A 27065-nucleotide genomic window follows, 5' to 3' on the forward strand; every position below is an offset into this window, starting at 1 on the left:
AAGTGTGCTCTCTGTAGAGTATGTGTTCTTTTTTTCACCTAACAAAAACATAGCTTGACCAGGGCACCCAAACTTTGATTATAAGCTCATCCTTGTAGCTTATTGTGATGACTGGTAAAACTGGGGGTGTTAAAACTTGCCCCATATCGCAATCCTCCCCATTCTTCCCTAATAAATATTCGAAATATTTAAGAAATTGCTGCTTTATGCCTATTCAATGCATAATTTTGCATAGCTCTTTTTTTCTTTTTCACAATAGCTGATTTGTGTACCAAATTTGCTAGTAAAAAATCAGGGTTATATGTAAGATAAATCAAGGCAGTGGTTTTTGCATATTTGACAAATTACTTGTTATTCGTTACTTTTTTCACCAGCAAAATTCAAGATACACTAGAAATAGCTGTTTTTGTCTATTATATAACCTGCAGTTTTCCCACTCACTTTCTTGCCCATAATTTCTTTTTAAAATTTCTCATTTTCACACTATTACACAAGAGCTGGCTTCATCTACTGACATTTTAATTCCTGTATGCTCTGCCTCTTAGAGCCACCTCATCTCCCCAGTCGGATGCTGAAATGACTCTGGGTATAGTGGGGCCTCATGTGGCCTTATTACACAGGCAGCTGGGAAAGGTAAGGGGCTTCTGATCTGAGGCACACTCGCGGTCCTCCCACAGTAATGATCTCCAAGGGGACCATCCTCCTTCCGTCCTAGCTCCATCCCAGGCAGCGAGGGAGACGAGAGGATGGATTATGGACTGTCCTGAAGAGCCCTTTCCTCTGATGTCCATCTTATAGCTCTGAAAGTCAGCGGCTGTTTTCCCCATTTGAAACCACATCCTTTTGAAAAAAACAATAATCATAAAGATGTCGCCATCTATCAAATCAAATCTATCAGCAATGCAATCTCCCTAGACAAACGTTGGAAGCTGAATGGGTTGTACTGAAATGCTAAGTGACTTCACAAATGGCACTGCCATAGGATGCCACCACAAACTGCCAAGTTGGTTCAGGAGAATTCTTCCCTGTTAGATCTGCCCTTGTGAACTGTACATTGTTATTGTAAAATGGAAGCATCAAGGACCAACAACAGCTCAGCCACTGCATCACTCACTATGGACTTTGAAACTGCCTCTACAAGCAACATCAGCACAAGAACTGTGTGTCGCCAGCATCATGAAACAGCAGCTGGACACAAGCCTAAGATCACTATGTGCAATGCCAAGCGTTGGCCGGAATGATGTACAACATGCCGCCACTGGAGTCTGGAGCAGTGGAAATGTTCTCTGGAGTGATGAATCATGCTTTATTATTTGGCAGTTGGATGGATGAATCTAGGTTCTCCTCTGTTGACAAAGGGCACAAATTTCCAGAGACACTCCAAACTCTTGTGGAAAGCATTCTCAAAAGAGTGGACACTGATGAGTAGAGGGGCAATTTATGGTTTTGGAATGGGACATACAACAAGCTTAGTTAGGTGTAATGGTCAGGTGTCCACATATTTTTGGCCATAAAGTGTACCTGAACTAATTGTGAGCAGATAACCATGTAATAATTATGACAGGCCTATTTCTGATTGGTCTCATGTGATGAACGTTTGTATAGCTATACCTTGGATGAACACCTAACTGTACAAAAGAGAATTTGTTTTATTATATATAATTTACATACTGCTATTCACAATAAAATTAGGATTTTCTACATGAACTGCATGTAAATGAACTTACAGTGCTGGGTTCATTTAAATTTGAGATGCAGCCTTATAGTGCAAAAACTGCTTACTTTCATCATTATGAGCCACAATAACACACGTCTTTGCCAAACACATATGTACATCATGTAAGATAGACCTTGCAATTTGTTTATATTCACGTATTTGAAGAAAAATCTCTGAAGAAAAAAATTGTCTTTTTGGGACAACAGTAGGGAGTACTCTAAGGGGGAGGGTTACATTATATATATTATAACTTGTGAGAATTACCTTTAAATTAAAAAAAAAATAAATAAATAAATAAATGCAAAAGCATTTCTTGTCCAATTCTTTTGTTTTGTATCAGAATGCAAAAAAACAAAAAAACAAAAAACAAACAACATTGTGAAATTTGCATATAGTTACACCCAGAGTTGGGCAAAATACACTGGAGAAGTATGGCTGAATACTGATTACACTGTGCTAAATGTATTCAGTAACATATTTCATTATAATTACTATCCAGAACACATTTACAATACATTTAGAAAACATCTTGACAAGACACATGGGAACTTAATAAACACTGTTTTTCGAGGCTACTGGTTTGCAGTTTTTCTCATGTAATGCTTCTGTTTTTGTTTTCGTGAAAAATGTGCTTATTTAAATAACTTTGGAAAATTCTCAACTTTTTTTTCTCTCATCGCCTGCTTCAGTCCACTGCTACTCCCACAATCCCCCGAGCGGGAGTCCAGTACATGTCCGCTGCTAAGGAGATTATTAGATTGATCATCCAGAGCTCAGTAATGCTGAGATAAATAACTGGCTCATCAATTTGATTCATCAGTCTACTCAGGCTTTAGCACGGCCATCAATTTTTGTAAAGGTATTAACTGAGGACCTCTTTAGAGTATATCTAACAAGCAGGTGTTTCTTCTGAAGATCGTTTGCATCTTTTTTAATTTAGTGGATAAGAAAATAAAGGTAGTTGTATTGTGAATACTGCCTTCGCAAAATGCAACTCAGAGTGAATACAGACACTTAATTTCTGTATTCTGAACACAATTCCCACTACTTGTATTCTGTTACATCTCAACCCTGGTTACACCCTAATATGCTTCGAAGCATTGTGTTTTTTCTCCATGTGGGGAGTGAAACTGTCATTATTTTACACATTTCTAAAAGAACAGACGTGGCACTCAGAGTGCACCTCTTCACTTTATCAAAGCAGCTGAACTAGAAATGAACTGATGAGAAGAAAAAGTGACTACATCACGGCTGTACTCTTGACAAACGTTGAGTGAAGTGAGGACACGACAGAACTAGAGCAAAGCCCCCTCCTCACTGGCTTCCTCTGCAAAAAGTCTCGTTTGCCAGCTCACATTTACTGGGGGAATGTGTCTCCCAGCGGATCTAGCAGGGAGGGAATTGGCAGTCAGAATCAGCGTCTACCGACGGCAAATTTGTCTGCTTCAACTCACTGTGCTATTATGCGTGGGCAGGGCGGATTTTCTGCCTGCCTCTCTCTCTTTCTCTTTTTGCTCTTGCTCTCACTGGAGACAGGATTGAGGCACAGTCACAATGGCAGAGTTTTATTCATTGTGTTCTATTTCCTTGCTTTTGTTTCAAAAAGCAAAAGAGACAGCAGCACTCGCTTCTTCACAGCTGTACCTCTGCCTCTCTCATCCACTGCGCACTCAAGCCCTGAGCTCACACCAAGCTCACAACCAGGCTGAAAAAATCGATGAATATTTCAGAATGGCCTTAATATACGGAAAAGATGAGATTACACAAATGGCTTAATTTTGTCTTTGTATGTGGGTGGATGTGGAGACAGAAAAGCTGTCTCGGTATAGTGTGAGAGACACTCCTGAGGCACCATTTAAATTACGAATCACGCTCATCCCAACCAGAGCTTGTGAAATTGTGTTCATCAATAGATAATCAGCAGCAAGTACACAAAGGAGAGACTGCACTTCAAAAAAAACGTTACTTAATGAGTATTAACTATATTATGTCAAGCTAGAGCTCAACGTATGCATACATTGTATGTTTCAGCATTTTAAATATTACAAGATCTATATATTGAGATCGGGTGTGTGCGCAACAGCAGGCTGGTCTGAGCCAAAGTTGGATCATTCACAGTGCATTGACAGGTTCAGAAAAACATGCTGGTACATTTAACTCATTTTCTATGGCACTCAACCTCTACCTATTCAAGGACTGGTAATTAAAGGAATGGTTTAGCAAAATAATACACACCATTTTCCTGCCTACCCCAGATTATATATCAGCCAAGACAGGTTTGGTGTCAAATTTTGCTTCTGTAGTTTGGGATTCGGTCTACGAGGCTAATGTTACTAACAAAGACTAGAAGTCAATAGTCACCTAAATCTTTTCTATATATTTATATTGCTCAAACCACATCCATGTCTTAAATAAGTTTGTGCAGACCTGCTGATGTGATTTAGGGCACAGTATGACATACTGTGAATTATACAAATGAACAAAACTTAACTGCGTAGCATTTTAGACTTCAGAGTCGATCAGGATTCTAACTCTCATGCAGAATCTAGCTCAACAACAGAAATCATGAACATAACCTGTAGAATCTATTGTTCATTTTTATAGTATAGTGTTTGTCTCAAAGCTCCAGTTCTAAACTAGAGAAGAACTTGGACTGCAAACATATCTTGGCTGATCGATTACTTCTGGGGTAAGCAGAAAACTGTGTAAATTTGATTTTTCGCCAAACTATTCCTTTGAGTCTCAAAGAACTTGAGCTGCCTAAAACTAAGGGTAAGGTAAGTTTTGGAGGGTGGAAAAACACTAGAGTGGTCATTCGTAAGAGTTCATTTCTACTATTATGTTGTACATGATTATAATTTCACCAAGTACTGTCTCATATGGCCTATGCACTGAAAACACTCAGTACACATCAGTCAGTATCTGATAGGAAGAAAACACAGGACGTTTGCAGATTATTAGATGCACCACACTACCATTCAAAAGTATGCAACCACCTGTCATATTGATAATTATTTTATTCAATAGTAACTTACACAATGTAGATTTAAATATTTTGAGGCATCTCAAGATGTTTCAAGATGTTTTATTTAATATTTCAAGTTTAAGAAGTTCTTACATTATAAGCAATATACTGTAATTATCTACAGTAATTCCTTGATAAATCATTAGAATCAATATTTGATCATCTCTTATCAATATGAGGCAATTTGGATGTTTTTAGCTTTCTCAGTCATTTCTGAATCATTTACAGCTCTTTAATCATCCTACAAATTCACTGAAACTTATAGCTATGGATTGCTAGCTTCAAAATATGATTATGCATACATCTACATGCAACAAAAGTTGTTTTATATTATTGAGAACAGTGATTCTCAATGCTTGAATGGTGATTGTAGACTTTTGAATGGACACCTGGGCATCAAACTCGTGATCTCCTGTTAACAGGGTCAATGCAAAGACAGTTGCACCATAGTAAATAAAAGCAGTCCCATACTTTTATCGTCCCCTTATTTTCTTACTAGTTTAAGTGAATGTATCTTATGTTTTATGTATTTTTATGCCTTCTTTTTATTATGTGGCATATCATAACGTAGAGCAAAGTAGTGTAACTTGGAGTTGAGGACATTATTTGAGAAGTGGACTATTCTCAGCACAACAGTGACACTTATATAATAGTGGTATTTTAATAGGTGTTGGGATTCTTGGATGGGTGGAGAGTGGATGACAAATCATGCAGCAACAGTCAGTTACTGTAAATCTCCCAAGTCCACATATTTAATAACTGATCAAATGGATAATACTTGCAATTACAAGGTAGGTGTAACAAATCAAAATGTTTGGTGACTGATCTCACCCATACAGTCCTATGAGATATCAATGCAGTCTATATGTAGCTATGTAAGACCTATCTGATGACCTAAGATGTCACTCCAGCAGTAGTCTCCTGAGTTCCTGAGGGCAGGTGACCGGTAGGGCACAGGTGAAGTCCTGACACACGTACGCTGTGGCTTTACCCTCTTGTTGAATGAGCGAGGAGAGAACAGGCAGCTTCTGATAAAGGAAACCTTCTGTATTCCCATCTGCCAATATCAGAACCTGAGAGAATAAGAAGAAAAATACCAGTGAGAGAGGGGTTAAAGATAGAATGCAGGAGTAGGGGAGAGGGCATGAGGACATGGAAAAAAAAGGAACACAGAGATAAGGAGTGTGGAGGAGAGAAATAACAATGACTGTCATAATGATGACAATTAGGCAGAAGAATACAGACAGCAAGTGGGAGAGGAAGGCTGGAAAGACACACAGTCTTAACCCAGTGTAAAATGCACAACTCCATATGTCTCTTTGGTAATAAACCATGATAGAGCACAGTGAGGGGTGATTACAGTGGCAGTCCTATCAGTGGCTCATTTCCAGTTGACAGTGTTTATATATGGCCCACCCTGCCATGGGGGTCATGCAGAGTCAATGAAGAAGCTGCTACTGCAGGAATGACCCTGACCTGTCTCTGAGGTGAAGCTTTGAAATATCTGTAGTTCAGCAGAAAAAAAAACACATATGGGATATGCATGGAATATATTTCTAGTTTAAACATTTCAATTTGATCAGTTATTGAATCAAGATTCAAGAACTTTGTCAACATATACAACACAAAAGTCAGAAACCCCTTCATTTATTTAATTTCCAGTAAATATAGCCAATAAGTATGTTATCCATTTTTCAAGAATTTTTTTTCAACATCAGGAAAAAAGTAGAAAACATATTTCAAAGGAAATTAAATGGAAGTCTTAATAAAAAATCCATTTCTCTCTTCCATTTAAGTTGTAAAATGTGATAAAGGCACACTAAATACTGAACCAAAAAAAATACATAAATAAATAACAACAACATTCAGTGATGTTGAGATGTTGACTCCTGAGCTTTGCTGGCAGGTCCATTGTTCTGAGAACATCAGCAGCTTCTTTGCTATATTTGCAAGTGTTTTTCTAATCTGAAGGAGAGTGGAGCTTCACTTTCTCTTATCTCTCAAACAGGGAAGCTTTAAGGATTGTTTATTTGATAGGGACAAATTTGACTTTGACCTTTCTTTTTCCTTATGCAATTGGATTATGTTATATCTGAGCTCCTCAGAAATATTACCTGAAAATTTAATAACTTGCACTTAATAGCAATATTGACTTGAAATTAAAGAAGGGTGGTTTTAAACAATACTGTACATTTTATATCACTGTATATTTATTGTCACCATCATATGGAAGGAAAGTTGTCTGATCAACCTCTGCTGACTGCATTAAAAAAGTAGGTTCACAAGGAAGTGTAGCTGTGCTTGCTGTGTCATCCCATCTAGTTATATTTAACACTATGTTCCAAAGAATTAATTTGTAGTCAAAGAATAAGTCAAAAATATGACTGCAAAATGGCTGTTTCCAAAAACTTTCAGCTTTAAGTGAAATGAATGGTGATTCAAAATATTTTGCACACAAACCAACAGATGACAGATGCACTTTCCAAAACCCTGTAACTGCATGTTTCTCAGATTTTAGTCTTTCACACTATTTTCCAGTGGCCCTTTACATAATGTGAACACTTCACAAGAAATGGACAAATGGTTCAAAATGACATGAAATAAAATCTTATTAAATTAACATACATTTTCTCCTCCTCCTGTAAAGCTACCTTTCAGAGATAAGAGGTCTTGTCAGGACAGTCATGATATGGATGGGATGACAAGGGTGTTCTTGACTCTTGACTTAATAACTGCTCAATACATAGTCATTGTATAAGAGCCTGTGTAGCATTAGCCATCTAAGCAATGACATGTAAAGCTCAACCTTCAATAATTCAGCTCTATTGATTCGCCCAGCTCGTGTTATCACATCCCTCCATGTTTTCTGAACCTCTTAGAGAGAGAGAAGCCTGAAATAACTCAATCAAGGCCAAGGCCAGTCAGGGGGCGGCTGACAGTCAATGGTTTTCTGCAGGTCCAGTTAACACAGCAGCAGGGATGGACAGTGGGGTGGTCATGCTGGGTTTTGACTTCCATAACAAGAGCATGGACCTGACTGGCATTTGCCTTTCACCCAATAATAAAGCAGCGGGAATGAAGGCACATGTAGCCTTAGCGCAGACAGTCCAAGTCCAAGCTACCCAGGAGAAGAGGAGAGAAATGGATGAAAGAGCAAATCTACTTTCTTTCACTGAGATGTTGCTGTCTAGTCCAAGAGTGCCACTGCAGTGTAGACGCAGTTAAGAAGAACATATTGCAAAATATGACAGAGGTTACATTTTAGGACACAGTTCCAGAGGCAGAGAGAAGACCCAGGGAGCTGAAGGATCTAGTCTGCCACAGCCAGCAATTCTATTTGCTTTAAGTTAACCTCTCCCGACCATGAAGAAGAAGTTCCATAGTGTGATTTTTTTGACAGTCGTGGTAACAACTCAACCCTGTAAAACCTGTTCCCAGTCACCTAAGCAGCACAGCTCATGCCTGCTGCAGAGAAGTCTCACTTTATTGCAACTCTCAGGCCATGGAGAATTCCGCATCATTACCTTCCTGCTAGCAGCCTGGAGCAGCTTCCTGTCAGACGTGTGGGGACATCACAAGGCCTGTCACCAGCCAGACTCAAAGGGCCATGACAGTCCACCAAGGCAGCACATCAATAACAACATGCAGACCAAACACGCGCCACGGAGAGACACTCTGGGGTTACGCAAGGTGACTTTTTCTTTACAGCTTGTCTGAGAGCTCTGGGTTACTCTACGAAACACCTAAACATTCTATCTCACTTAATGTTAAAATGTATGGTGAGTGTTTGAAACTGTGTCAGTGGTTCTCTGAATTACAGTACAGAAGTGGTGGAGCTCTGACATGAAAAATACATGAAAAAACTGACACATTGAGCTAAAAATGAAAACAAAAACAAGGGCTACGGCGTGTTACATTAATTAAGGTTATTATGCTTTTTATTAATGCCTTTAAATTATACTTAATAGAATACAACTCATAAAAACAACAAAATAATGAAAAAAAACTCTAATCATTGAAAAATTAGGGGATTTATCGATGAGTGAGAACCAAGTTACAGGGTTTTACTCACAATGAGCTGGCACTGTTAGAATACATCTTTTTTAACAGGAAAACTTTGGGCCTATACAATGTTCTGACATTTTCTGCACATTTTTAATGCACAATCTCTATTTATTTCATGAGATTAACATATTGGATTAAAAAGGAAACAATTTTTTTTTTTCTCTCGAATGTTAGATTTAGTGAATAAGTAATAACTGTGCATTAAAATGCACTGAAGTTTGTTCTCTGTAGAGGACGAATACTTATCAACAATTTAACAAAACATGTAATTTGCCCAGTGGTTCCCAAACGTTTACATACAACTGTATGGTTATAAAGCAGATTTTAATTTTATATTCCAATTTTTTGTTAACCAGCTTTACTGACTGACATGATTACTAACTCTAAATTGTTACACCTCTTCAACAGTAAAAACTCACAGTCTTAAATATTGTTCTATTGTAGCACTGGGCGTACAGCTAACCAATTTTTTTTTTAGATTCATTTCCTGTGAATTACCTCATATTTTTACTTGTTCTTTTCATTAAAAATAAAAGTTTGTTACAATATTATTATCATCTTTGTATTGCTGTTTTATAGCTAAACAAGAGATTCCCAGCAGCACAGCTGTGTAAAGTTTGGCCCCATTGTTGGGAGATCAAAAGTTTAAATCCCATCAAAACCATGGGTCATCGATTACAGCTGATATTACTGGCCATCACTAATCATTATTTCTAAATCAGTGAAATCAGTCAGTGAAATGATTTACCGAACAAAGATTTACTTGCATGCATCATTTCTTTTGCCTTAAAATCAGCGTCAGCATCACTGTTCCTGTCCGTTTTAGCCCACTCTTCCACAATCTGGGAGCACATTTCAGCCAGAGTTTGTGCTGTTCCAAACTGAGAACTGGAATTGAGATCTGGTGATATTGCTGGTCAGTCCCAGTGTTCCATCATGTCTGCTGATCCAGTCACATACAGACAGCCCAGAGTTCTTATCCTAGGATGCAAGAATGTGAATGTGTTCTACACGAACATGAAACACCAAATTAGTTTAATAGTGGGATAAAATGGACAGGACATCAGAATACTGGTGTAATCCTTATATGACAGGATTGGCACTGTCATTAAGGAATGGGAACTCTTCCCCACGTATTACAGAAGAAATGACGCATACAACTAATGTTTGTATTTTAGATTTTTCACTTAATGTACTATACGCTTTTAGGTTCATTTTTGCCCCATGACAACTGAAATGTTGTATCCACATAAACATCCTAATTGAATGGCTAAAGTCCTAAGAAACAGTTACTATACACAACCAAATATGAACAAATTCACATAAAAAAAAAGAAAAAAGTTAATTCCACTTGTCATTTGTCCTAAACCGCTGTTCTGTTGACCAACAAGATGATCAACAACCAAAGGCCACAATAAACTATAAACCTTCCTGTCTTATGACTCACTCAGTTTTCCATTACCGATGTCAAGGAACGGGAATCCACCCCATTCCTCCACTTCCTCTCTATCTGACCTCATAACAATGCCTCAAAATCTCATAAACTGACTCCCATCTTTAAGATCTCCACACAGAACACATAGTACTACTCCTCAATTCCCCCAAGCTTTCTAACCCATGATTCCATCACTAGAAACATGTACTGATATCCATCTTCCAGTCTGTCAGCTCATTCTCTTGCACACCTAAACGCACATACACACACACGCGCACACACACACGGTTGATTAGTCTGGGGAATTTCATCAGCTTTGTCTCCTAGCAGGATGGAGCTGCTCTAGAGAGCTTGAGGCTGTCAGCACACGCAGGTGGAGCACGCAGCCATTACTCATTCAATTATCTGCTGCGAGTTTATTTCGGAGTGCAACACATCTATGAAGCATGTCGGCCTCATTCCTGAGTCTCTGTTTCCTTCTCCAGAGATGGATGCTAATGTACAATCATGTGGTGTTTCCTCAACAAAAGTATTAATGGCTGAAATAATCACACTGTACTTGGACATCATTAATATTTTGGGGAAAACCAAAAGAAACTGTACAAAAATGTCTGCAGACTTAAAGGGACAGTCCAGCCAAAATGAAAAATTTAGCCACACATCTGTTGTAAAGATGCCTTCTTGCATCCTACAGGGGTGCTGCAATAGTCTCTAGAGGGAGATTTTCCAAATTAAAGACCTGGAAAACTCCTTTCTGAGGATGTTTCTTGAAGGTGGGAGGAACTTTTGAAGACTACAACTGCTTTGGGGGTGGGCTGTTTGAATGTTTTTGTCCCTACCAGTTGGTGAACACAGAAGCAGGCTGGATAGCTAATGTTACTGCTGGGAAGCAGCCACATAACTGTATAACTACCTTCAAATCATCATTATTATAGAGAGAATGGATTACTCAAATGACAGAAATGACTCACTCGATAAGAACAAGCTAAAATCTTAACAAGTTAGCTGGCTATCTAGATACCTTTCCTTAGTTTAACTTCTCTGTCTGAAAAAGGTAAAAGAACTTGCCTCTAATGTTCTTTTTGACCGTTTTATTTACGACTTTCCTTTTCTTCTGTTTAATGACCAAGGTAAGAGCTACACTAATGCTAGCTTGGTTGTATTTATCAGCCTATTTGTCAGTGCCTAGGCTAGCAGTCAGGACTGGATGACACCAAAGGGATTCCCAATAGCTGCATGGTGTATTTGTATTATGCACAATGGGAACTGTAGTAAGAGAACACTGAGTGAAAACTCAAAAACAATGTGTTTACATGCAAAGATTTTTGCCAATCTGATTGAATACATTTCGATTACAGATTTAGACTGAGGTGTTTATATGCCCACTCTACTCAACAATCTGATGGAAAATCTCCGTTTACATGCACACTACAAGTAATCAGGTCCAAAATGACGAGCATGCGTAGAGTACCACTTAGAGTAATCGTTACCATAACAGCAAGCATCACGTGAGGTCCCAGTCAGAGTGAGACGAGTTTTCAGCTGGCGCGCTTGTGTTATTGCTTAAAAATGTACTTCACATGTATTAAGGAAGCGGCGTGAGGAAGACGTCATGTTATGAGACACATAAGCTGGACGCTCGTCCCACTGCCGTCTTTTAAAGCTCAAAGTATAAACTTCGTCTCCTCTGCAGACCAGTTTCTGCTCCCGCCTACACTCTTGTTTGTCTTTTACCTGAAGAAATACTTTTTCACTTTTTCAAACTGTGACTGAATTTTTAAGACTCTAATGACTTATTTCAGTGCTGAAATGTTCTAAACAAGTCTTTATTTGCCAGATTATATGATTTTTTTTTATGTATGGAAGGGTCATTCTGTCTTAAAACTAGACTTGACGCGACGCACATGCGCAGAACGGACTTACACATTCCGAATGGAAATGTAATCGGATACAGCCGTTTACATGGTTATTATTCTTCTATTTAACAGATTATTTACAGGATTACCCACCTCGTTCAATCAGATAGAAACTGTATTCCGAATGGCCTCAACCTAGTCTATTCCAATTGAGGTGCTTGCATGGACGTATTCTATTCTGATTGAGCTATTAGTCGGATTATTAACGGATTATTAGGCTGCATGTAAATGTGGCTACTGTGTTACCAAAGACTGCATAACACACCAAATAACATTAAAGTCTAATTTTAAGCCAGTATGACCCTTTCATACATAAAACAAACTTAAATAATCTTGCAAATAAAGACTTGTTTAGAACATTTCAGCACTAAAATAAGTCATTAGAGTCTTAGAAGTTCAATCACAGTTTGAAAAAGTGAAAAAGTATTTCTTCAGGTAAAAGACAGACAAGAATGTAGGCCAACTGTCAAAGTAATGAATATTTTACTTCTCCTGGGTTTTAATTTTTGCCTGATCTGCAGCAACTCCAAAACACATCTCGCCAACAAGGACAAGGTTCGCCCCAAGTCTGAGGATTTTAATCATGCAGGTGGGTTGGTAAATCCCTACACAATCAGCGCATTGGTGTATCTGTATATCCTCTCAGGATCAGCCTGCAGGATGAAGGTGGAACTCTCTCCTGCACTAACTCATGGCATATACAATTAGATCATATACATAACAAGGACAATCCATGACCTGGCCAGTTTTCAACTAACTAAGTTTAAAACAGGAGAAGGTCTAAAGGTGTGTCTTGGGCTCCTCATTAATTTCTGACTGGGTTTCTCACTGCAGCAGTGCAAAGCAGCCTTCTCCCCTGGGAAGGAGCACCTGGGGGAACGCTGTGATGGAGATAATCAAAGCTTTGGCACAAATCTGGGGTTAAACCCTGGTCTCTCCACGGTCCTTTCCCTCAGGTTACCTTACACAATCAAAGTGGTAGGTTCACAACTTAGCTGAAGCAACTGACAGGCTTTTACAGGTCATTTTCTCTCCAGCTGTTTTCAGTAAGGTACTTACATTGTCAGTACCAAGAAGAATGGTATAAACAATGTAAGCGCCACAATGTTCACGGAATGTGTAAAAGCAAACTTACATTTACATTTACATCATTTAGCAGACGCTCTTATCCAGAGCGACTTACAAAAAGTGCTTTGTCTATCCAGAGAAAGAATCTTCGCCAGCTACCAATAGGTTAGAGAGAAAGACAGTCCTAAACTCAGATACTGCTAGAATCAGAAGGTCATTGACACCTAGTGAAAATTGACACCTAGTGAAAAGGGACAGAGTTAAACACAGAACAGTGCAATACAATACAATACATAAGTGCTGTACAATACATTACAATCAATACTTAATTTAATGCTCATTTAAGTGCTGAATAAACAGGTGTGTCTTCAGTCTGCGTTTGAAGACAGCGAGAGGCTCTGCTGTACGGACAGCCAGTGGGAGTTCGTTCCACCACTTGGGTGCCAGCACAGAGAACAGTCTAGATGCTTGCCTTCCGCGTGCTTTGAAGGATGGCGGGTCAAGCCAAGCTGTACTCGAAGCTCGAAGGGCTTGTGCTACAGTTCGAGATTTGACCGTTGCCATCAAGTAGGGAGGGGCTGGTCCATTTTTGGCTTTGTAGGCAAGCATAAGGGTTTTAAATCTGATGCGTGCAGCTACAGGAAGCCAGTGAAGGGAGCGCAGCAGTGGGGTGACGTGGCTGAACTTTGTGAGATTGAAGATGAGTCTTGCTGCTGCATTCTGGATGAGTTGCAGAGGCCTGATGGCCTGCTTTGGAAGACCAGCCAAGAGCGAGTTGCAGTAGTCAAGCCTTGAGATGACAAGAGACTGCACTAGCACCTGGGTGGCCTCTCGAGAGAGAAAGGGTCGGATCCTCCGGATGTTGAACAGGAGAAATCTGCATGACCGAGTTAGGTTCGCAATGTGAGTCGAGAACGATAACTGGCCATCCAGAACCACACCAAGACTTCTTGCCTCTGCTGACGGGACAATCAGAGAGTAGTGGATTTTAACAGGAAAAAAAACAACAAACAAATTTCACTGACCTCTAAATTTAGCACTATGAACCTATTTATTGCACAGGATTAAAAGCGTCCCTGGAATTTACGAAGATTTGGGCGGTCATAATTTGGCATAAATTTGACTAAATTTTACTTTCAAGATCTCCTTTGGTAAACCTATAATTCATCTGGAATTCATTTAATACATATAGCTCAAAATTGACCTAGGATGGAACATGCTCTTTTTGTCTTTTAATTTCTGTACATTTTAGGCAAATGTTATGAACTTGTAATGTCAATGACATTTTTTGTTTTTTATTTCACCACATTTGATATAGAATGAAACAACAGCTACAAGAGTAAAGTGATGTGAAAGACTATGTATGAAAAAGACTGTGATACCCCTTTTGGATTCACCTAAAGTCCCTGCTACCAACACACACATACAAACAACAATCAGGCTGCTGCTAAATTACTGCTAAGTAGCTTTATGCTATAATTCAAATAACATTACTACTCACACTACAAATCATGTTCTTATCTGAGAACTTGGCTTATACAATCAGACATTCTCATTTGGATGATTTTCACACTGTTTGTGCCACATAACATCTCATTGCCTGGCATGAAAATTGTTACTTGACATAACTTGAATTTTTTGCCTCGTGTCCTTCATTATAGACAGCCAGCGGCCACCGGAACGCCCACCAATCAGGAGCCATGGGAAAAACAATACTCTGTTGTCATGGTTATTGATTCATTTAAACCAGTGCTCCCTAGCTGTGATCCAGATTTTAAAGTTCAAATGTGCGACAGCAACTGGATATCGCTGATAATTGACAAGTAACTGGATGGCAATGTTTAAAAGGTAATAACCACCGTTTTGGGAAAAGAACTGAGAGAATTAGAGAGGACTAATTTACCATTAAACAGCTTGTAAGTATGTTGGATTGACATTTAAGAAGTGTGCAGGTGTGAACCCCAATAGTTTTTTTTCCTGTTTGAGAGAGAAAGAGAGCAAGAGACCCAGACAGACAGAGACAGACAGAGACAGAGAGAGAGAGAGAGAGAGAGAGAGAGAGAGAGAGAGGGAGAGAGGGAGAGAGAGAGAAGCGCTCTGTGATGCTAGCTCTATCTACCCCATGGCTCTTCACCTTCTACCCATTTCACTTTAAGTTACATTTAGCTTAAGTGCCATCGTGCTTCAGAACTTCAGCTTGCTTCAATGTGACTTACTGCAGTAAAACAACCAAACTACAGTTACTGGATATTACCTTATAGCAGCTGGCTTTAGACCTGAAGAGAAAGTTCCACTGATCCCTGTCTATGGCCAGGAAACAGGATCAGAAAAAGGTAAAAAATTATATTAAACAATATGGATACATAACACTTTATTCACTTTTTCTGTCAAAACTGTGAGTTAAAATTGGGCCTTTAAAAGGCTGTGGTAGAGTAAACTCCCTACTGTCTTTGTAAGGTGTGATATACTGAGGAATGAGTAATTTCCAAAAAAATAAAATAAAAATACATGGCGAGAGTCAAAGGCATAAAAATGCATATGATTTCTTTATCACCAAGAGTGCTCCTAAGGAAACTCCCTTAGCCCGCACACTGTCTTGTGCATGTGAAAAACCAGCCGAGAGAGAATTCAATAAGGTAAAAATTAAATTCAACCTACATGATAGCACGTTAACACCTACCCTTTACCAAATTCACCTTGCAAATCTTGTTTATTAACAAAAATGGACAGAATGTGTTGAAGATATATGATAATATGTATGACAAGAATCAGGCATGGTGGAAGGCAGAGATACTTAAATCACACAGCTGACCTGAGGTGTCCTGAATAGCTTTATTTTTTTGCATTTTATTTTTGGGCACTTAAAAAATAGCTAAAATAGCTCCTTAATTTTTTGTCTGAAGCCCTGTGAAAGCATAATAGCACAAAGATTATTCTTAAATGGCAGCGCAAGCATCACAGTGAATACTCTGTCTATCGGTATCATTGAAAGTTGTTCATAACAATGAGATAATTCAGTAAAATCGTTCCTCCCAGTTCATTAACAACTTAACATGTTATTTGTAATGTGTTAAAGCAAGAAAAGCACTAAAATGTGCAGGACAGTGTTTCTCTGACAGTTAGGGATGGACAGATCCACATTTTTTAGTTCCAACCCAATACACAGCTGCCAATACCAACACAGATTCTGATACAAAAGCTTGTTTTACTTTAATATTAACATTATTACGGTTGGTATTAAAGTATTTCATGTATTTGCTGGATGGCAGATTACACCTGGGCTCTAAGTGCTCCAACAGGCTGCGAAATCCAACATCTTCCACAACAGATAGTGGTTGGTCATCAAATATAATGACATGTATCAACTTCTCTGTAATCCCTTTAGCCTTTGGGTTGTCTGCCGGTAGTTCATCACGTTTCTGGAAAGCATCAGTGAGAGTCTGCTGCCTGGTGGTGTCTTCCTGTCTGTTAGCCAGCATTAAGTCCCGGTTCTCTTTCGCATGAAACCTCTGCAGGTGCTTGATAAAACTGGTTGTATTGCACGACGTAACCGTACTTTCCTCGGCACGCTGGCTTTACACACATTACAAGTAGCTGTCTTATTTCTCCGCATTCCCAGACTAAAATATCTCCAAACAAACGACATTTTAGCCAAACCAGCAGCGAATGTTATTTGCTCACTCAGTTACAGACTGAAGTTGCCATGGGTTTACTGGAAGATGTAGGATGGAAATCTGGATCGGTGACGTGTCTAATGTTACGTTACGGCAGGTTCATTGTCCAGCGCAAGTTGCAGACTGGATCTGGTCTGTAAGTGCATCGGCCCTGTCCGCCTGACATCCAATGAATAACTGATGTCAATATCGGACCTGATACCAATATAGGATCGGATCGGACCCATCTCTACCGACAGTCCTGCCAGCTCCCAGTCACAGTGTCACTAACACAGGTAGTTCTCTTAGTCGGTCAAGAATCACTTCAACAAGTTCTCTTAGTCGGTCAAGAATAACTTCAACACAAAACAGCAGCTTGTTAACAACCCGACTATTTGTAATGGGTGTGTGTGTTAAAGCCAGGAAAGGCCTGAAACGTGCAAGGGAATGTTAATCAAGCACCAGTGTTTCTCCAACAGTCCTGCGAGCCTCTGCCCAAAGCAACGTAACTAACTTTGGTGACCGTGCAGCAATAAGCTCTCCTAGTTGGTCAATAATCACTTCCATATGAAACAATAGGAAATGACTTTGGAGAGAATTATGATTCTGGTTGGCAAGTGTTAAAATATCACTAGCAGCCAGTTGCTAATGCAGCAGCACCGCCAAAGTTTAGACTTTGTCACTTCATAAAACACTACTTGCTCCTTCGACTCACAAGAGTGCCTCACTGACAGTGAAAATGCAACTGCATACGGAGTTACAAATACGTGTTCATTTTGGCAGAGCTGAAGCTCGATGATGAGGAAATGTAATAGTAAATGGGGGATTGTTATTCCGTTAAGACAATGAAAATGAAATGTCAAAAGCACTTTGCTTTTCCATATTACCATATACACAAATGCAAATGCAAATAAACACTTTGCATTTGAGTTATGTCTCACAATGCACTCACATGGGAAATCCTATTGTAATACATGATTTAATTAGCATTTTCAAATCTGCATTTGAAAAAGTCCACAATATGCTGCCATAGTCTAATGTGAAAAGTAAAGAGGTTCTTCTTTTTCAAAAAAAAAATTGCTTGAGAAAGTTACTTACGCCATGCATAATAACAAGTATAACTTGATATATCACTAACACAAAGATTACTTTTGACAGGGATCCTGCTAAGCTGCCATGGCTGTGTTGTCAAGACAATGCATCTCCAAGTTGGATTCTGAAAGTAGCGTCAAGAAAATCTACACCTACTAGAACAATACAATACTTCAGCTGATAAAATATATAAATCTTAAATATCTATTTTCTTCAAAATCACATTTTTCAGGAGCCCTAGCACCTGTTATGTCTTTCAGAAATTCCGCAAGCAGATGGCACTTGAGGAAATGAAAGGTCCTAAAAATAGGTGGGTGGAGGCAGCAGCGCACTCTTTATGACATTAATTAACAGAGACAATGACCCTGTTTATTCTGACAGTGGCTGACATAAAGGAGAAGGACAGGGAGATGACACTTATCCCTTCAGCAGCAATCGAGATCATAGTCTGACGCACCTGAGGTTATGATTCTCCACTACCTGCGCCTCTGCTCAGCAGGATGTGTGAGGTTGAGTGTGAGAGTGTGTAAGACATGACAGCTGCATGTGTGCAGACACGGTCAGTCCCTGAACTGCTTTGGCACTTCGACAAAATGCCCCTGCGAACAGGGTCAGAGTCAAGGGCTATGACTGCATGCTGTGGAGTCTGACCAAAGCAAAACGAAGGCATGTTTAGAGAGCTCACACAATACATTTTTCTTGTATTTTTCCCCTGAGGTCCACTTATAACATTTATGTAGGTTATATACTAAGACCAGTCATAATTCAATTTTACAAGATCATTTTCCAGGCCTTAAAACAGGATTAACAGAATAAAACAGGCTGTTTTTGTTGCTTTAAGACTAATATATGTAAATGACCTTAGCTCTGACTGGCCTCAATCAAAAAGCATTCCAGGCTGAAATACTGCTTATAACTTCAGCATGAACGGAGGGGTCTAAACTGCTGTAAGGATGTCTGGAATGTATAAAATTTTTGTTTTCATGACATCATAATAATCATGAATTCAAAACAGGCTGCTTTTGCAGCTTAGTTTTCGTATATGGACTGTGTGGACTTGGGAGTGGTACATTTTGAAACTTTACCTGTGTTTACAGACTACATTTATCTTTTATTGGGGGAAAAAAAAACTTTTTTTTAAAAAGTGAGAAAAATTGGGCCCATCAAATGTGATACATCATCACTGTTCTAATAAAACCTTGCATCTTTAACTAACTTTGTAGCAAGAAAACATTTAATATCCATAACATATGTGAATGTAATACATGTAAAAAGAAATTAAGTAATTCTGGACCATGACTATTGGTACATTCATCAAAAAAACATTCACACAATGTAAAGACATTTTTTACAAATAATGCAAAAAGTTTTCATATGACTCATTACATTTAAAGCAGCTGTACATTTATTTGGTTAATTTGTTTATCTGTTCATTTTGACTGTGAAACATCTGCTCTTTTGTGTTTCCTGTTTAGAACTAAAGGAAGAGGTTTATGGAAGTATATCAGTATTAAAATTAAAATGAAAATGTAATACGCAAAATGACAATGTAATCCTTTCCACTCACACACGCAAGTTTGGGCTTAGAATGAAAATTCAAATTCAATAATTCCATTTACATTTGCCACACCAGTATTGGCATTTCATTTACACAGAGATTTAGATGGTTTATAAGTAGCTTTATTTAAAGTTAAATGTATTTCCAGAACTGCATATTCATGCCTAATGTAATTATGCAATAATGGTGTCAGAATGATGATTAAAATGTAATTTAACTAATATGCATTTGCACTCGCTAATAATGTGTTTAAAATTGCATCATCAAAGTGAACACCAAGCCAGGACTGATGTCAAAATTCAAATGTAAATGGGAAACAGAGCCTCTTCTCTTTGCAAAACATATTTTCGCCTACTGCGCTCATTCTGTGTTAAAATGCCTTTAAAAACCCGCGACCAGATTCTCATGGTCTTCTCAAGCTGTCAATCATCCCGTCAGGACGGGGTCAACCTGCACACTCAGCGGAAAAGACTTTATCTAAAAACACGGCGGCCGATGAGTTTATAGCTACTCTTTCATTAGCAGTTGAGGTAAAGAAAAGAACTGTAGCCGTCTGTGATGCTTTATGTCTTTATACATGACCTCACGAGAAAGTGTTTAACTGAACATGTGGCCAAGTTTTCTGCTTTATCAATCTGGTTGATAAAAACAAGGCTGAACTTGGCTTCCTGCTCGACCAGCTGCTTTTTTGAATTTTAATTTAAACAGTGTAGTAGTTACACTCTGGTGCCTCAACATCCCTAAGTGTCACAGCAGCACCGTTTCAGGTGGAATGGAAAATTCCAAAAAGAAGCTAATTTCAGCCTTGTTTCACTGAGAGTGGTGGCTGAAAGTGAGTCTGGACATACAGATTCCCTGCTGGTGCCAGGTAGAGATATATTCTACAAAGTGAGCATTAGAGGTAGATACATTGTTCTGTCATCAGCTCAACTGCTAATGCACTAAGTGAATTGTGGAGGATGGAGAATCAAGCTAGCTAGGAGTCATTGTTAATTGTTAATGTTACACTCCCAAACAAAGCCCACATCTGCTGTTTTTATCAGCTGGCTAACATGATCCAGCTCACTGTGTCACACACATATACCAGTAATTTCTGTAACATTAATTCTTAAAAAGGAAACCACAACACTAGAGACCCCCTAGCTGATTTCGGTTATGACACGGCACAGTGGCTGTTGCCAACTCAGCCACTATGAAAAGGTAGTTGTGTGATGTACTTATGTCTGTGTACTAGAATAAATAAAACTGAATAATTTTATGTGTACATTTTTGGTAACATATAAAGCAACAGCAATATATCTGATGCTCACTATGTAAGTAACAAAATAGCCCGCAATGCTGGATTAATCTCTGTCTGCTGCATCTGTAGCCAACAGTTGGCTAACATGGACAATTTCGACCAACTGATTAAAACAGAAAAATCTGCCATATGTTTGATATAAGATTCTTTGTGGGTCATGTATAAAAACAAAGTAATCATCATAAGATTCTGCTGTTTCACTTTATCTTTGTAGCTTGGTGTCCTCTGCAAATTTAATGCATTATTCGATTTTATTTTTTATTATATTACTACATTTTAATTATCATTTTGACACAATTATTTCATCATCACATTAGGCATAAATATGCAATTCTGGAATTATATTTTAAATTAAATAAAGCTACTCATAAAGCATCAACATTTTTGTGTAAATGCAATGTCAATACTAGTGCACCAAACGGCAAATTAAAATCACAGGATTAAATTTGAAATTTCATCTTGACCTCAACATTGCATATTATAAGTGGGAAATGTAAATGCAACATACAAATGCACTACCATTTTACATATTACATTTTTATTTTAATTTTGATGCTGATGTTTCCATAGACGCTGACGTCAAGTGAGCCAATCAGAATTAGACAATTTTTTTAAATAGTGGTTGCTTTCCCAGCCCCGCCCAACAAAAACCAAAGTCTCACTATAACTGTAGCAAAATTACTGTAGTGCACGGCTTTAATAATAAAAAAAAGTGTCAACAGTCTCTTTTTTATGAGAGATCAGTTCCACAATTTCACACAAGAAACCCTTATGATTTACCCACATAAATTACAATTTTCACACAATTTTGGAGGTACACAGTCGTGTACAGCTGGAATATGGGAAATCCAGTCCAATACAGTATTCTCATAAACTCTGGACAATAATTCATGCTAAGATTTGTTTTTCACTTTCTGTTATTTTTATACTTGCTGACCTAAAAAGTAATCTGGACAGACTGTGGGTGGTGGGAATGAGCAAAGATATATCGACTGTAAACATCTTTTGTTGCACATATGCTGTGCAGGGACAAAACAGGTATTGTCTTAAGTGAGAAATTGGCCAAAACATCAGAGCAACACTCTGAATTTAGAAAGAGTTGTGCTTTAATAATCAGATACTCTTTCAATCTGATTGAAGAAAAAAACGTCTAAGTTTTCATGTCTGGAGAACTTACTTAAAAATGTATTAACAAAGACAAATTTGCCCCTCAATCTCAACCTTCCAGATCATTCGACATCAAAGACTTTTTGTTCTGTCAGTTCATTACAGAACCTGACTCTGCTCTCTCTCTTTGTCTTTGATGATGTTTGTAAGTGTACTGAACTCTGTGAAAGAGCTGTTTAACTATCTAATAAAGTGGAAATAAACTCCTGATTCTGAAGTAATTAATATGATTACCAAAGTAAAAGCCAGATCAATTGCTGTGGGCGCTAATGATTTTTAATGGTAGAAATGTACTACGCAGGTTTCAATGAATTTATACAGTTTGGAGGCTGTGAATATAAGGTTTACTGTCTCTGGAGGTTGAACCCTAGTGAAACTGGGCTTTAGAGAGCAGCTTGTCGACAGAGCTGTTCTTTCTCTCCTTCTACTGTCACTGGATGCACAAGCTGCCAGGCAGAGTGAGCAAGTGAATTAACCAAGTTCTTTCTGCAGTTTTTGGCTAGTCTAACTTACGCACATTGTTTGAATGATCCATTACCTGTCACAGCCACCTAGCCACTGTACTACACTTTAGCGAATGCTAACAGTGTTTGGATTCAAACTCTGACTCCTGTAATAAAATAAAAGCTTAAAAAAGTAAGAAAAAAAAAATTCACGTTGCCGTGGCCATGAAACTTTGTCATCGTCTAAAAGGCCCACACAGTCCTAATCAAGAAGAACAGTAGAGTCTTTCTAGCTTTCTCTTCATTTCAAATACTGTAGTTGCATCGTTCACTTCAGTTTTAAATGTTTTATTTTGAAAATCAGCCAGATGCCTACTTTTGATTTAATTAAACTGGTAACATGAAAACTCTATTATTTAGTCTTTTTGCTATTATGGGCTAATTCAGCCTTAGATAATAACTAAATTTCCACTGGGAGTGATGATATAGTACATTACATACTCACCCTTAGGAAATCTCTCGTTTAAGAACTTGCTCTACCTCTGACTGATCGTTTTATAGCGTATGTGGGATCTTACAGCCCCATGAGAATGAAGTCAGACATTTATTGGATGTGTTGAGTTGTGGTCTGAATTTTGAAATATAAGATTAAGAGACAAACAGATATTAAATCAAATTGCAAAAGCAAAACACACACATCCTGTCCACATCTGCATCTGAAACTGTGAAGGCAAATAAACCAGTTTTCTAATAACACTTATGAGATTTTTGATGGAAGTTCTCTGAATTTTTAATAGCGTAACAATCACAAGCACCACCATTTATCAAATTCAGATAAAGAATAGAAAACCCAAGCAGTGCTTCCTGGGCTGATCTAGTAATCCTTTGTTGTGATGTTTCAGAGTTTGTAAGCCCTCTGTCGTGCTGTGCTTGATTGGCTTCTCTCTCTCTCACTCTCTTTCTCTCACTTCAGGCTTCCACCCTGAACCTCTCTGGCTGCTGTTGTGTCTCTAAGGTCTTGTTAGAGAATCAGGGCCATTCGTCTCTGTAATCAGACTTAGCTGAAAACTTTTCACAGCCTCAAAGGCCAAACCATGTGTACTGTACTGCCCATACACATGCCCAAGCCAACCACAAAATACCAACAGGCAAAAAGCTCTCTGTTCAGAAACCCTATGACCTCCTCGCAGGCAAAAGGTGAGATTTAAAATATGAATGAATATTTACAAATATGCACATTTTCTTTGCTGGCTTAGATGGCACAGTAGCCCTTTAAAATCAAGGGTTAAAAAACAGCTATGTCTGCCTTTTCAACTACAGTTCTCCTTTAGTAAGCTGATTTCTCAATGCATGTAAAGAACATGATCTAGCAAAGCTGAAAACACATTTTTTCTTTTTTTTTGCATCACAAACTACCATTTTAGAACAAGTACCATTTTAGAACACAAACTGGAATGTGTACTGTGCAAATGATCACTAATTTACTTATTTAACGTCCAGTCAAAATGGCAATTAAGAACTATTCATTTTTCAGTCTCTGAAAATGCTGAAAACACTCAATTAACAGAAAATTACACAGAAGCCTTAATAAAGAAATATAGCATGAAATTTTATATTTAGTGTGTCCACTCTTCATTACACATTTCACTCTTTTCAAGAGATTTGCTTTCAGTTTTTCAGACAAATATTTTCCAATGTGTCTTGTAAAGGCCTCCAAAGTTAACTCTTAGAACTTTACATTTTCTGCTTCTCAAGGTCCAGGTAATCCCAGATAAAAATTTAGACTCATCAGCCAATAAAACCTCATTCTACATCTCAGATGTCAGACATCACCTGTCCAGTTTCAGTATCCTAATGTAAATGTTTCTTTTTTTTTGATTTCTTTTTCTCAGTAACGGCCTCTTGACAACTACACATCCTTTGTCTTCTCACAGTAGAAGGATGAACAGAAACATCAGTGCATTTTTTCAGGTCTGAAGCAAGAGTGAAGCTTGATTTTCTCCTCTCTCTTAAAGATGCAAGCTTTAAGTGCTATTTATCCGATGATGACAGTTTTGGTTGCCTATCAGGTCTTGCATAGTTGACAGGAGCATGAGATGAAAAACAGATTAAGATCCTGTGGTGCCCCTGGGCATTAGAGCTACAGTGCCCTATCTCTACGAACCCATTAATAATAACTTAAGACCATTTGCTGAAAAGGTCTTAGTTTAGCTGAAAACTCGTTCTAACGTTTCTTCAAAAAATGTCTAAACTGAACCAGTTTTGAATGTATCCGACAGGCTGAATAAGATTTGTCTTGAAAACACAAAGCTCAACATTAATGCATGCTCCTATAATGTCAATGTCAGTCTCAGGAGATAGAAGCCTTATTACTTCAGTGAGAAGCTGGCAGCCACCATCAAAAAGATGGAGTAGTCGTTCCAAAGCACTGGATGGTCTACTAGAATCAGCCCCATGAGGCTATGTCCAAGCCTCGCCACCTTTATCACAACAGTACAAAACCAGATTACAGCACAGAGAGATTCCTCCCAACAATCTGAATACATCTTTATATTCTCCACTGTGATCTGTAAGATTAATTGATTAAGAGTCTGGGCTCTTATTGCAAATCTGAATTAAATAAATAAGCGCAGATGAGATTGAAAAAGCTGAGGATTCTTACACAGTTCATTCCCCGCAATTAAACCCCTGTGCCCTAAAATGATTGAACAGATGATACAATAATTGGATTTAAATTAAACAACATTTTGTAGCCTGGGTGGGTAATGTGTTGAGGAAAATGCATTTTCAGCTCTTTTCACCAAAATGTTCAGTCAATACTCAAAAGGCTCACATTCATATGAAGCTTCAATCATGCTTCAATACTTTCTGAGTGTTTGATGAGATTGAACATGCTATTAGCATATGAAGGAAGTTCTACACGGGTAACAGTTCTCATGCTTAATTGGAATTTTAATATTATCATAAGTGAGCAGTGGAAAAAAAATGGTAGGATTTTTTCATCTCTAAAATTACTGTATGGCATGTACTGACTAGGGTTACTGGCATCAAGTATTGGCCCACTACCATGCTCATTTACTCATACTAGACCTCATAAAAATGCATTGATGCTAACATCCTATACCAGCTGATACCATTTGATGGAAGCCTAGTGTATGCTCCTGCACTAATGAACAAACCACTCCAGCTGGCAGTGAACGAGGGTCTGCTTGGACAGAGAAGTGTTTCTGACTCTGTAGCGGTCGGACACAAAGTCACTGGGCATTCTGCCCTGGCATATTCCAACCAAGAACTCACTGTGTGATTTTAGCATGTTTTAAACACACACAAACACAATCACAGCCACCTCCCCAATATGGGTGGAGACACATGGGCTAGCAAAACAGAGACAAAAAAAAGTAAACATCAGCCATACAAAAGTCTGTATATGCCTACTTTACTCTGTTTGACAACAGAATTAAGTATAAATTTTAATACAGTGATTTTTTTTAAACAGCATTTGTAAAATAGACTGCTGTGTATAATTCAGTGCACAGTGTGTTTAGCAGCACTGCTGTAGCACAGTTTCTCAGCATGTTTGCTCAGTACTTGGATGTGCAGCGTGCTACTTTGAATGAAACAGCTTTATTAGAAATGGTTCATAGAAAGAGCTTTCTGTAGAGGCTGTGTTTCACGTGGCATGTCAATCGGACTGTGTATTTTCATACAGTGTGAATATATACATCGCAGGCTTTGTCTATACTTGATGGTCTATTCAAACACACCAAAAAACAAGATTTCTAAAATCACATCATGTAAGTCTGGCTTTCGAGGACATTCAACTACAGCTCAACCAGCCAAACGAGAGACACACACACTGTTCTATTTTGTCATTACAGCTCTTAACGATGTGTTTATCATGAAAATTCACATCACAATAACAATTAAAAACAAGATTTATCATGCAGCCCTAGTAATCAGGTTGAGGAGTATTTTTTTTCCCTTTGCTTTGCTCCTGCGTCCCTAACAGTGAAGCAGACACAGGACCAAGCACAATGACAGCATGAGAGTTGAAGCTTAATCTTTAATAAAATATGCATAACATAAAAGCACAGTTCAGTAAAAGTTTTGGTTGTAGTACACTGTCATCTTTAATTGGGCCACAAAACCATAATTTATCTAGCAAGAAAGAACAGTATTGTGAATGTCACACAGACTTTACTGTTGGTGGCCACTATGCTTAGCCCTTTGCCTTCTTTGCATCTTGACAGTCCTGGAACCTACGCTAGAGTTGTGTTTGTGGACCTCAGCTTGGCTTTCAATACCATAGTTCCAGAGCTGCTGCAAGTCAAACTGTCCCATCTGCTAGTGGATCATGGACTTCCTGACAAAGAGTAGACAGAGGCGGGGTTAGGAAAACACGTCAGACCCGTGAACCCTCAGTATTGGTGAACCCTAAGGTTGTGTGCTCTCACCCCTTCTCTTCAGTCTCTATACTAATGATGGTGTCTCTCTGAGGAACCAGCTGTGAAGACCCTGAAGTTAGCACATGACACCACTGTGGTGGGCCTCATAGCCAACGGGGATGAGTATGCTAACAAAAAGCAAGTCAAACAGCTGGTCTCCTGGTGCAGCAGCAACCACCTG

General features: G+C 38.5%; 1 protein-coding gene across 4 annotated transcripts in view; it reads right to left on the bottom strand.

Annotated features, from left to right (window-relative positions):
- Positions 1–240: 240 nt before the first annotated feature.
- The window catches only part of spata20 (spermatogenesis associated 20), a 64536-nt gene continuing 37711 nt past the window's right edge, over positions 241–27065 (bottom strand). For 2 of the 4 annotated variants that reach the window (XM_036572803.1, XM_036572801.1), the window contains one exon: positions 5467–5815. In XM_036572803.1, coding sequence (XP_036428696.1) covers positions 5645–5815 — 171 coding nt within the window. In that variant the 3' untranslated portion in view covers positions 5467–5644. Of the gene's footprint in view, positions 841–5466; positions 5816–26567; positions 26803–27065 lie in introns of those variants that run through there. The other 2 variants (XM_036572802.1, XM_036572804.1) reach the window with 2 other exon arrangements.

Source organism: Colossoma macropomum, unplaced genomic scaffold (assembly GCF_904425465.1).
Source record: "Colossoma macropomum unplaced genomic scaffold, Colossoma_macropomum, whole genome shotgun sequence".
NCBI lineage: Eukaryota > Metazoa > Chordata > Actinopteri > Characiformes > Serrasalmidae > Colossoma > Colossoma macropomum.